We start from the raw sequence: 12,074 nt of genomic DNA on the forward strand, positions 1-12,074 counted from the left end.
GAATGGAAAAACAAGCACCACATGTACTCACCATCAGACTGGTATTAACTGATCAACACTTAAGTGCATATATAAGAATAACACTTATTGGATGTCGGGCAGGGGAGAGGGGGGAGGGGGAAGGAGGGGACGGGCATATGCATACACAATGAGTGCGATGCGCATCACCTGGGGGATGGATGCGCTTGAAGCTTGGACTTGTGGGGGGAGGGGAGCAAGGGCAACATACATAACCTAAACATCTATATCCCAATAATATGCTGAAATAAAAAAAATAAAATTTAAAGAAGGCATAGATTGGCAGAATATATTTTTAAAATAGGATCCAACTATACGCTGTCTATAAAAGATTCACTTTAGATCTAAAGACACAAATTGATTGAAAGTAGAGAAATGTAAAAAGATATCTCACACAAAAACAGTAACCAAAAGAGAGCTGAAGTGACTATACTAATATCAGACAAAATAGACTTTGTCAAAACCTGTTATAAAAGACTAAAAAATATACTACATATTAATATAATAAAAGGATAAATTCACTAAGAATATATAACAATTATAAACATTTATGCACAAAACATCAGAGCCCCAAAATATAGGAAGCAAAAACTGGAAGACTTGAAGGGAGAAATAGACATCTCTGTGATAATAATTGGAGACTTTAATACACTTTCAAAAATAGACAGAACAACCAGACAGAAGATCAATAAGGAAATAGAGGACTTAACACCACAAACCAATTATACCTAGTAGACACGTACAGAATACTCCCTCCAACAACAGAGAATACGCATTTTTCTCAAATGCACATGCAACATTCTCCAGAACAGACAACAGAACAAGTCTGGCCACAAAACAAGTCTTTGGCCACAAAATAAGTCTTAATACATTTAAAAAGATTGAAATCATACAAAAATCTTTTCTGGTCACATGGAATGAAGCTAGAACTCAATAATAGAAAGAAAACTGAAAAAGTCTCAAATATGTGGAAATTAAACAACCAATGGGTCAAAAAAGAAATCACAAGAAAAATTAGGAAATATCTTGAGACAAATGAAAAAAAAATACCTATATGCAATATACCAAAACCTAAGGGATTCGGAAGAAGCAATGCTGAGAGGGAAATTTATAGCTACAAATGCATACATTTAAAAAAATCTTAAATCAATAACCTAACATTATACATTAAGGAATGAGAAAAAGAAAACATAAAGACCAGAGCAACTGAAGAGCAAACTAAACCCAAACCTCATGAAAGGAAGAAAATAATAAAGATTAGAGTGAAGGTAAATGAAATAGAGAATAACAAAACAATAGAGAAAATCAAGAAAACCAAAAGTTGATTCTTCGATAAGATCAACAAAATTGACAAACCGTTAGCTAGACCGACAAAGAAAAAAAGACGGAAGACTTAAATTATTAATACTAATATCCAGAGTGAAAGTGAGGACATGGCTATCAACTTTACAGAAATAAAAAGGATTATAAGAGAATACTATGACATTTGTACATAAATAAACTGGATAAACTGGATGAAACGGAAAATTCCTAAAAACACACAATCTACCAAAACTGAATCATGAAGAAATAGAAAATCTGAATAGACCGATAACTAGTAAGAAGATTAAATTGACAATCAAAAATGTCCCAAGAAAGAAAAGGCCAGGACCAGATGGCTTTGTTGGCAAATTCTACCAAACATTTAATGAATAACTAATACCAATCCTTTTTAAACTCTCCCAAAATACTGAGGAGGAGGAAACCCTTCATAACTAATTCCATGAGGTCAGCTTTACTCTGATACCAAAACCAGATAAAGATACTACAAGAAAAGAAAACTACAGAACACTATTACCAATATGCAATCCTAGCACACTGGGAGGCCAAGGAAGGAGGATTGCTTGAGCTTAAGAGTTCGAGACCAGCCTGCGCAAGAACGAGACTTCATCTCTACAAAAAATAGAAAACTTAGCAGGCATGGTGGTGCATACCTGTAGTCCCAGCTACCTGGGAGGCTGAGGCAGGAAGATCGCTTGAGCCCAGGAATTTGAGGTTGCAGTGGGCTATGATGATGCCACTGAACTCTACCTGGGACAACAAAGTGACACTCTGTCTCAAAAAAAAAAAAAAGAAAGAAAGAAAGAAAAAGAAAAGAAAGATCAGTGGTTGCCAGGAGTTAGGAAGAGGAAGAGATGACTACGGGACATGGGACATAGGGGATGTTTAGAGCAGTGAAACTACTATAATGGTGGATGCAGGACATTAAGCATTTGTCCAAACTCATAGAACGTACAACACAATGAGAGAACCCTACCTAATGTAAACTAGGGACTTCAGTTAATAGTAACATCAATGTTGGTCCTCAGTGATAACAAAGGTACCACACTAGCACAGTATGTTAATAATAGGGATGGGGCGAGGAGTATATGGGAATCTCTGCACTATCTACTCAATTTTCTATAAACTAAAACTGCTCCAAAAATAAAGTCTATTAATTACAAAGAAATTCTATTTGGAAATTCCATGGTTGTTTCAATTTTAAAGAAAAAATGGGGGTCACAGAAAGCAGATCAACCCCAGGTTGGAGTGGGATTACCTGAGAAGGGGCACAAAGGAACTTTCTGGAGTGATAGAAATGTTCTGTCTTGATTTTGCCTAGGCTGGTAGTTGCAGGGTGCAGATCTTTATCAAAACTTACCACACTGTTCACTAAAAACAAATGCACTTGCTTGTGAGTAAATCATACCTCAATAAAGTTAAATTAAAAAAAAATAGTGTCATCAGGTAGAAAAAAGCAGGGCCCCCTCTCTGGTTTTGTCCTTGGGGCACAGACTCAATAGACTGTTTTTCTTCCTTATATCTCTTTCCCAGTTGCGACCTCCCCCTGGCTGGTCTTCCTTTCCCCTGGAATGCAGACTTCTAACTTCTGAATTCTCCCTCTCCTGAAAGCGGCTGTGCTCTGTGGGGCCCCTGCGCAGACTCTGTAGTCCAAGGCCCAGGTGAGACCAGCCTGTCTCAGCACACCCGCCCCATGCCAAGAGCTTGGGGACTGCAGTAAGGTGCAGATCTGTCTGCATCCTCCAGGGACTCAGTGTGGGGGTAGGGGCTGGCATTCACCAAGTGACCCCACAAACATGTCCTTACCCTACAGATACCTGCCTTCCAAAAAACAACAGCAGGTCCTGGTTCACAGCTGCTGCCCCCCACCATCAGCCACCCTGACATCTGCTGGAAGCCATTCACCATGGGCGGCACCAGGAGGCTGCTGGGGGTTGGAAGGCTGGCTGAGTCCCCCACCACCACCTTCCTGCACCAAGTCCCCCAACAGCCTATGTGGACTTGTCAGCTGCCCCCTTCACAGTGAGGAAGTCGAGCACAGAGATGCCAAGTGAACTGCCACATAGATAGGCCCAAGTGGGCAGCCTGGCTCCAGCACCTGCAGCCTCCCTCAATAAAGAGCTAAGATGAATTCTAGCCAAAGGTCATGGAGCAATTCCTGTGCCTGGCATTCTGTGGGCTCTGCGCCTGCCTACAACCTTCATCCTTCCAATTGCTTTGCAATACGAGCATGACCATCATCCCTATTTTCAGATATGGAAACTGAGGCACAGCAAGGACATAAGGAACCTGCCCAAAAACTGCAGCCAGTTACAAAGTGACAAATCCGAGGTCAGGACCCAGGCACAGCAGTGTTGAGGGCCACTTCTTGACATCCAGACTTTCTGCCCTTCCAGTTAACATATTAAGAACCTATGGTCAGCTACGTAGGTCTGCTTCCTGCCAGGACAACAGCAGGCCTGAGGTTGTCCTCACCAGCGCTGCCTCCCTAGCGTGTGCTGTGCTATGTGCACAGGGCCAGGCACACAGTAGGAGCTCACTAAAGAGTTCTGCAATGAACGGATGCAGGTCCAAGCCCCAAGGGCAAGGACTGTAGGTGGACAGCAGCCAGCATCCTGCCGCAGCCTCCTACCACCTTGCGAGCCACTAGCCAGGCTGGGCCTCTGCTGCAGCAGCGCCATGAGTCACTGCAAGCCATGAGTCACTATGAGCTATGAGTCACCTGGTAGGGCAGCACAGTCCAGGCCCTGAAGCCAAGCTGTGTGGCTTGGGGGCTCTGCGCTTCCTGTGGTTGCTTGTGAGTTACGCACACATACCATACACAGGTGGCACTTGGAAGCACAAAAAGGCACAAGAAAGGAAACTGCCTTGGTGCCAGGTCCTGATAAACAAGTCCCCAAACTGTTTTTACAGGATAAAGGAAGATGGATCACTGTGGCACAAACCCACCAAGCCTTCAGCAACTTGCCACATCCCCTCCCTTCTTACCCAGCTGGCACCAGGACCATGGACCCCCAATCCTGTCACCCCAACTTGAGCCTCCCTCTTCGCAGCCCAGATGGAAGCCCTCGGCCTGGCATCCCAGGCCCTGTGAGAGCTGGCCCCACCTACCTTCACTCGGCCCTCCAGGCCCCTGAGCCTGGCAGCCCCCAATAGCATCATACTGCCTGGGACCCCCGCCCTGGGTTGAGAATACCTATTTCTGTGGTTTCCACGTGGTTAATTCATGCTTAGCTTGCTGTCCCACCCCCAAGAGGCCTTCCTGAGTTCCTCTGGCCCCCAACCAATTAGAGTCCAGACACTTGAGCGTCGACCTCCCCTCCTGAATTGCTTCCAGAAGCTGTTTGTCCCAGTACCTGGCTTAGCCAAGGTCACTCACTCCCTGGCACACCACAAGACAGGTAACTTGTCAAGCACTGCCAACACCTTCTCAGTGTTCCATAGGTGTCAGCCCACATATGCATGCTCGCAGCGAGGGCTGGCACAAGGTAGGCCCCCAATCTGTGCACAGGGGCAGTGAGCCCAGGACTATGGGTCTGTAGTCTTGCAGGGCTGTCCAGCTGACCCTCCCAGAGCTGTACTCTCTGGGCTTTGGTTCCCCATGCTGAAAATGAAGGGCTGTGAGGGGTGTCTCTAGGCCCAGTGAATATAGACAGCAGGGAGAAAGGTGCATTGTTCCCACTCACTCTAAAAGGTGAGGCCCCTGAAGTCAGAGGCTTCAGGACCCCTGCCTGGCTGTGGTCTCTCAACTCCAGGGTCCCTTTGTGCAGGAAGGGACCAACCTCCCACTCCTGAAATGGATGGTGGGGGCAGGGGTGGACTGCCTCAGGCTCCACCAACTCCCAGTCCCTGGGACAGGCTCCTTGGAGGCCAACACAGCTCTGTGCTGTGTCCCACACAGCCTGATGAACTTGCTAAATGAGCTGGAGAATCAGGGCCTGGGCAGGGCACAGACATGGGTGCTGGGGCTTTTGTCCTGGCTCTGCCATTCACCAGCCCAGTAGGCTGGGGTACCTGCCCAATTTGAGACTTTGTTTCCTCACTCACACAAAGACATGACATTCCACATGTCCCCATCTGACCATTCTGGACAGGAAGCACCCAACACAGGGCCAGTGCATAGTAGGTGATCAAAAAGGGCAGCCACAATAAGAAAGCTCTGTAGGGATGACAAAGGGCACCACGTAGCAGCTGGGGTCTTTTCTGCCCTGGTGTCTTGGAAGTCACCAGGTTCCAGCCCATGAGATCCCATTTGTGTGCAGGACCTAGGCCAAGACTTCAGTAAGCACTGGGGAGAGATGAGTGGGGACTTTTGAGCCACACTGACCCTCTGGGCCACCCCTGGCCCTGGATGACTTCTGCTCCATGAGATGAGTGAGACCCTCGGGAATGAGTACAGCTTCTGGGAGCCCCCGCATTCCCTGATCAAGCTGCCATAGGGTTGGTCACTGGCCCATCACCCTCCTGGGGCTTCCTCAACCTTTAGGGGAAGGTCTGCAGAGCTAGGTCACCTGGCTTGTCTGGGATCAGGTGTGGGGTGGGCAGGTTCCCAGACCAGAGAGGCCCTGGGGGGGAGGAGGGGGCTGGGCTGGGGCCACAAGCATCGAGCACAACAGGCTTGGGGAGTCCAGTCACCGTCCACAATTTCCCTAGGCTTGTCCCCTAGGCCTCTCCAGGGACAAGGGGTGTGGCTGGGGTTAGTAGGCACCCAAGGGAGCAGGGGAGGCACCACAGAGTCCCACCGGTACCACACACTACCCAGGAATGCATCACCTGTCCCACGTTCTCATCGGGGTGGCTGGGAGGATGGAGCATTGTATCTTGGTGTCAGAATCACAGCAGTCTAACTGAATACTCGCTGGTGTTATTTCTACCACTTCCTACTCTCTCAGACCCAATTCCCACCCCCAGGACACCTCCCAACACAGAGATTTCAAGTGGCTGAGCCCAGATCGTGGCCGTGCAACTTTGCTCCAGGAGCTGCCCTGCAGCCTCCGCCCTCCTGGGGCTCCGCACCTGGTCCCCGCCCACCGTGCCAGGCAATGCCCGCCCCAAAGACACCCACCACCTCGCGTGGCTGCACCCGCATCACCATTGACAGCTGAAGGGCCAAGGTCACTCAGCTCCCCCAGCCAAGGAGCCGCCCGTGGGCGATACTCGAGGCAGCCGGACCCCTGCCCGTCCCCCGGGCTGGGAAGACGGGACGCGCGTCCCCACCCTGGCTGCCTAGCCCGGCCCCGCGCCCACCTGTCATGGCGGCGGACACGGTTCCGTCTCGCCTTCCCCCGCTGTCCGCCCAGCCGCGTGTCTGGCCCTAGGTCAGCCGCCCGGCCCACCAGCTCCGGTGACCGCCGCCCGCGGGCCGTGCTTGGACCGCCCCTTCCCGCTAAGCCGCGCCCTCTGAGTCCGCTGTGTCGCCGCCGGGGCTCCAAACCCCGCCTCTCACCGAGGCCGGTTCCCTCTAGCGCCCGCTACGTCGCAGCCATAAGCCACGAGCCCCGCCCCTTCCCCCTAGTCCCCGCCCTGGCTGCGACCGCTATGGCGCCGCCCGGGCTCTAAGCCCCGCCCCTCGCTCGAGACCCGCCCCCTCAGCGTCCTGGGCTTGGTCGCCGTGCAGAGCTCTGAGCCCCGCCCCTTCCTGCTCTAGCCAGCCCCTGCTGGCGATACGGCGTCTCACGGCGCCCTGAGCCCCGCTGGCGTGGACCACGCCGCCACAAGGGCTTTAAGCCCCGCCTCTCGCTCGAGCCCAGTCCCTCCTCCAAGTCCCGCCCCCAGCACAGCCTCTCCCGCGGTCCATGCGCACCCCTCCCCGCCGCGCCCCTTCCGTCCTGGGCCCCGCCCTAGGCCCCGCCCTCCGGGCCGCACAGCGCCAATAGCTTGGCTGGGATCCAAGCGCCCGCCCGCTGCCGGCCGGGTCCGCCACCCGGTCCCAGGCCACCGCGTCCCAGCCCGGCCATAAGGAAACTGAGAATCCAAGAGGGGACGTGACTTACCCAAGGGCATGCAGGAGGTCAGGCCGTGGGGAATACAGGGCCAGGCCTGGGGCAAAAGACCGGTGGGCGTCCAGTAACCCACCGGATCAGCCAAAGGCTGCAGTGCCCAGACAGTGGCGCGGCGCCAATTCAGGGGACAAGTCGGACTCAACAGCGTGACCTGGGTGAGGCAACCTCCTTCTTAGGGGCCCGCAGCCTCCCGCCCCCCACCTACAAAAGGGAACACTAGCCTGGCAGTGTGACCCTAATTAGGGAGGTCATTTAACTTCCCTGAGCCTCAGTTTCCCGGACTTTAAAATGGGTAGCCTCGGGCAAACTCTCCATCTTCCCTCCTGCTTTCCCTCAGTCACAGGCCTGTCCTTTTCAGCTCTGGCGCCCACCACAAGAAGCCCCCAGTCCCACATGTTACGAATGCGCCTGGAACCATCCAGGAAATGGAGACCTGTGGAGGGAGGGGAAGCAGAGCCCCCACGGCCAGCAATGGCGGGCAGGTTTTTCGGGCAGGTTTTTCGTTTTACCTGTTTCCTTCCCTGCTGTATCTGTGGTTCCCCTATTAGCTTGTTCTAATTCGAGATGTTAAGCCTGATCCGGAATGGGGACCCAAGCTCAGTGTGCACTTCTCCTACAGCACAGTGGTCCCTGCGGTCGTGCGCCCTCCATCTCTGTGCCTCAGTTGTCCTCTGTGCTATGACCTCTCATCATGGGTGGGGCATCTAGAGAATGGGTGTGGTTGTTGCCTGGAACCCCAAAATCCCTGGGCCCAGTTGTGGTGGTAACTACATAGAAGCGCCCCCCGCTCCCCAGGAGAGCACGTGGGGCAGCTGCGCTCAGCCACGGGGCCCCAGACCAAGGGCCAGAGGGCGGTGTGTGCTAGCTTGTGGGTCCCTACTGGCCTTTCATCTGTGTGTGTGCATCTGGGCGAGTCCAGACTGGCTCCAGGGTGGGAGACCCTGCACAGACCCCATGGGGGGCCTCCCCAGAGGGCCTTTTGTCCCACAGTGGGACATGGCCTGACTCCAGTTATTCTGCGTCCATCACAGTGTTACAACATCTACCACTTACCTCCCTGGATTCATTCCATCCCCCAGGAGAGATGTGAGAGCCATAAGGGCAGGGACTGGGTGGAAGGAGGACACAGTGGGGACATTGGGGGGCTCCAGACTCTGCCCACCTTCAGGGAGCCCTGACCCCAGCCTCTTCTAAGGAGGCCAGCATTCCACCTTCACATCCACTCCTGCACCCCTAGGACCACACTCGGCCATGTGATAGATGGGGAAACTGAGGCTCAACATTTGTGGAGTTCCTCACCCAAGTTCTAGCAGCCAAGATGTGGCCTCCTGGGTGCAGGCCGCTGTTCCTTGGCAGCCCCAGGGGTTGTGGAGGATTCAGTCTAACACCCAACCCCTGTGAGCACACCCAGGTCCCTTGGAATGTGCCCCCCAGGCTTACAGGGATGAAAGGCTGAGGCACAGGGCAGGATAGCCACTGGTCCCAGATGCCCACTCCAAGGGCTGCAAGCAGGCGGGTCAAAGGGTAGGTCCTGGGTGCTCCTCCCATCCAGGCATAGTGCAGGCATCCTCCCTCCTGCAGCTGCAGCCATCTGAACCCCAAATGGAAAGTAAGGTCCCGCAGGCCCAGAGGGTGGGGGTCCAAACTGCGAGGGTGTCAACTGAGGTTGCCTCCCACCCCTGGAGAGTGACTGGAAGCCCTGTCCTTGGATATTGTCAAAGAAAAACAAGAGCTAGACAGTAGTTACAGTCGTATTAATAAAAAACAGATTTTATGCAGGATTCTTGAAATAGAGGAAAAAAGACCTCAGTGTAGAACTGGGCTCAACTCCAAATACAGCAAGGACAGTGGGGATTTATAGCTAAGGAGCAGGGTGGGGTTCAGCAATAGAAAGTGTCTGAGAGGAAGCATCAGGGATGGGGGGGTTCTGGCTGAAGACAGGCCAGGGTGAGCAGATGCCACCTGGGGGTGGTGGGGGCTGAGGAACCCCATCAGATGCCGAGGGTGATCAGATAGTGAGGGTAGGGGGTTCTTGCTAAACTGGATTTTACAAGGAAGTGCACAGATGGGCCTAGGAGGAGGGTCAGGAGCCTGGTTAAAGTTTGGTCAAGCAGAGAATTTCTATGTCACAGATGCCCTGGCCCTGATACCCCTGACACTCCTCCCAACTGCCTCCACCTTGGTCTTTTGCTTCTTTTGAATTTTGTTACCATGACATGCTTTATCTGATGAGAAACACAACGTAAAAATTACATAGGGACAGCTCATTGCCACGTGGGTTCTTCACACCAGGCTGGGCACGGCACTTCCCTGTGATTTTCAAGGGCCGGCCCCTTCCTTACTCAGGCCTCTGTGCACCTGCCCCTTCCCTACCTGTCAGCTCTCCCTTCCAAGTGCAGCCCTGCTCCCACCTCTGTGACCGCCACCCCATCTCTCCCCTGGAAGGTGGCAGCTGCCTTCTCATTGGTTCCCTGCCCCACCGGTGCAGGTCTGACCTGAATCAGACCCTCCTCGCCCTGGCTCACAGCCTTCCTGTTCCCCTGGCAGCCACCTCTGCCATTTCCAAACCTTCAGGTGTGCTGTGCCCTCTGCCCAGAATGCTCTTCCCAGCTCCCTTCCTGACATCCTCACTGCCCTGGGGCTCTGCTCACTCCCAGCATCTGTTCTTCAGAGCACTGTCCCTGCCAGATGAGAGTTTCCTTACTGACCATTGTCTCTGCTGCAGCGTCCACTCCACAAAGGCTGGCATGCAGTAGGCACTTAATTAATGCACATGAATAACTGTTGATAACTTGGGTGAGGGACAGGAGGTCAAGGACAGACACTGTAAGACAGAATGATAGGGCCAGGGTGGCCTTCCTGAGAGGCTGAGGCTGAAGACCGGGTGATCCCACGCCAAGGGGAGGCGGGAGGTGGCCCCCGTTGGCTGTGGGAGGCCGGCAGGGCTGGAGCTGACTGTGACTGTGCAAAGGGGTGATGGTGGATGATGAGGGGCCTGAACACTGAGGAGGAGCAAGGACATTCTCCTCCCAAGTTCTCACATGGCCAGGGGCTACCGTTCACCCATTCATTCACTCATTAATTCATTCAACAAATGTCTCTAAACATGTGCTCAACCTGGAGCTAGATCACTGGGAAAGCAGAGGAAGCCATGCTCCCCTGGAGCCTCCCTGCTTCCGGAGGACACAAACACATCTGCGTGTCAGTGCTGGTAAGTGCTATGAAGGAGAGTCAGGCAAGGAAAGAGGCAAAGGATGGCTGGTGCAGCCACCAGCCCCCAGTGATCCTCACATCCTGGCTCATGCCCTCATGTAGTCTCCTCCCTTGATGAATCAGGCTGGTCTGTGTGACCAGTGACATGCGCAGAGATGATGATGTGTGACTTCTAAAGCTTGGTCACAGAAGGCATGTGGCTTCAGCCTTGTGCTTTTGGATAGCTTATTCTGGAATGAACCAGCTGCCATGTTATAAGGATGCTCAAGCAGCCTGCAGAGAACGCCATGTGGGGAGGAACTGAGGCCTCCAGCCAATAGCCGGCACTACCTTGCTGTGAGTGAATCACCTTGGAAGTGGATCCTAAGCCCCAGTCAAGTCTTCAGATAAGACTGCAGCCCTGGCTGACACTTGACTGCAGTGTCATGGGTGACCCTAAACCAGAACCACCCTGTAGGGCTGGAATTCCTGACCCACCAAAACCGTGAGAATAATAAATGATGATTGTTGTTTTTTTTTTTTTTGAGACAGAGTCTCACTGTGTTGCCCGGGCTAGAGTGCCATGGCGTCAGCCTAGCTCACAGCAACCTCAGACTCCTGGACTCAAGCGATCCTCCTGCCTCAGCCTCCCGAGTAGCTGGGACTACAGGCATGTGCCACCATGCCCGGCTAATTTTTTCTATATATATTTTTAGCTGCCCAATTAATTTCTTTCTATTTTTGGTAGAGACGGGGTCTCACTCTTGCTCAGGCTGGTCTCGAACTCCTGAGCTCAAACAATCTGCCCGCCTCGGCCTCCCAGAGTGCTAGGATTATAGGCGTGAGCCACCACGCCCGGCTGATGATTGTTGTTTTTGAGCTACCACATTTTGGGGTAATCAGTTACATGGCAATGTACAATGAGTGTGCTAGACATCTGAGCAGAGGCCTGGCTGAAGTGAGGGTGCTACAGGATAGAAGAGGAAACAGCTTACGCAGGAGCCCCAAGGCAGGAATGACTTTTCTGTGCTTGAGAGACAGCCAGCATGGCTGCCGTGGAATAAGGGGACCAATAATAGGGAGAGAGGTCAGGAGGTGACACAGGGTCATGCAGAGCAGGCATGGAGCCCATAGTTTGAGGGTCGTGAGCTGGGGGAAGGACGTGGTGATCTGTTCTGATTTGTATCTTTTTAACAACCCTCTGTATACACAAAAGAACTGAAAGCAAGATCTCAAAGAGCTATTCGTGCACCCACATTCATAGTTGCATTATTTGCAATAACCAAAGGTCCATCCACAGATAAATGGAAAACAAAATGTGGTCTGTCCATACAGTGGAACATTATTCAACCTTAAAAAGGAGGGAAATTCTGACACATTATAACATGGATGAACCCTGAAGACATTAAGTGAAATAAACCAGACACGAAAGGACAAATACTGTATGATCTCATTATATGAGGTGCCTAAAGTAGTCAAATTCATAGACAGAATGGTGGCTGCCGGGCACTGTGAGTGGGGAATGGGCAGTTAGTGCTTAAT

At 52.1% G+C, this 12,074-nt stretch overlaps 1 protein-coding gene across 2 annotated transcripts in view; it reads right to left on the bottom strand.

Annotated features, from left to right (window-relative positions):
• Positions 1-6,792, bottom strand: part of LOC105816425 (chromosome unknown open reading frame, human C9orf89) — a 20,356-nt gene extending 13,564 nt beyond the window's left edge. The window contains exon 1 of one of the 2 annotated variants that reach the window (XR_001137795.1): positions 6,586-6,772. Coding sequence is in view for 1 of the 2 variants with exons in the window: in XM_012651839.1 (XP_012507293.1) it covers positions 6,586-6,592 (7 nt within the window). In the remaining variant the exon portion in view is untranslated. Of the gene's footprint in view, positions 1-6,585 lie in introns of both variants that reach the window. The other variant, XM_012651839.1, reaches the window with a different exon arrangement.
• Positions 6,793-12,074: the final 5,282 nt, after the last annotated feature.

The sequence above is a fragment of the Propithecus coquereli genome, unplaced genomic scaffold (genome assembly GCF_000956105.1).
Source record: "Propithecus coquereli isolate 6110/MARCELLA unplaced genomic scaffold, Pcoq_1.0 Scaffold370, whole genome shotgun sequence".
NCBI classification, from domain to species: domain Eukaryota; kingdom Metazoa; phylum Chordata; class Mammalia; order Primates; family Indriidae; genus Propithecus; species Propithecus coquereli.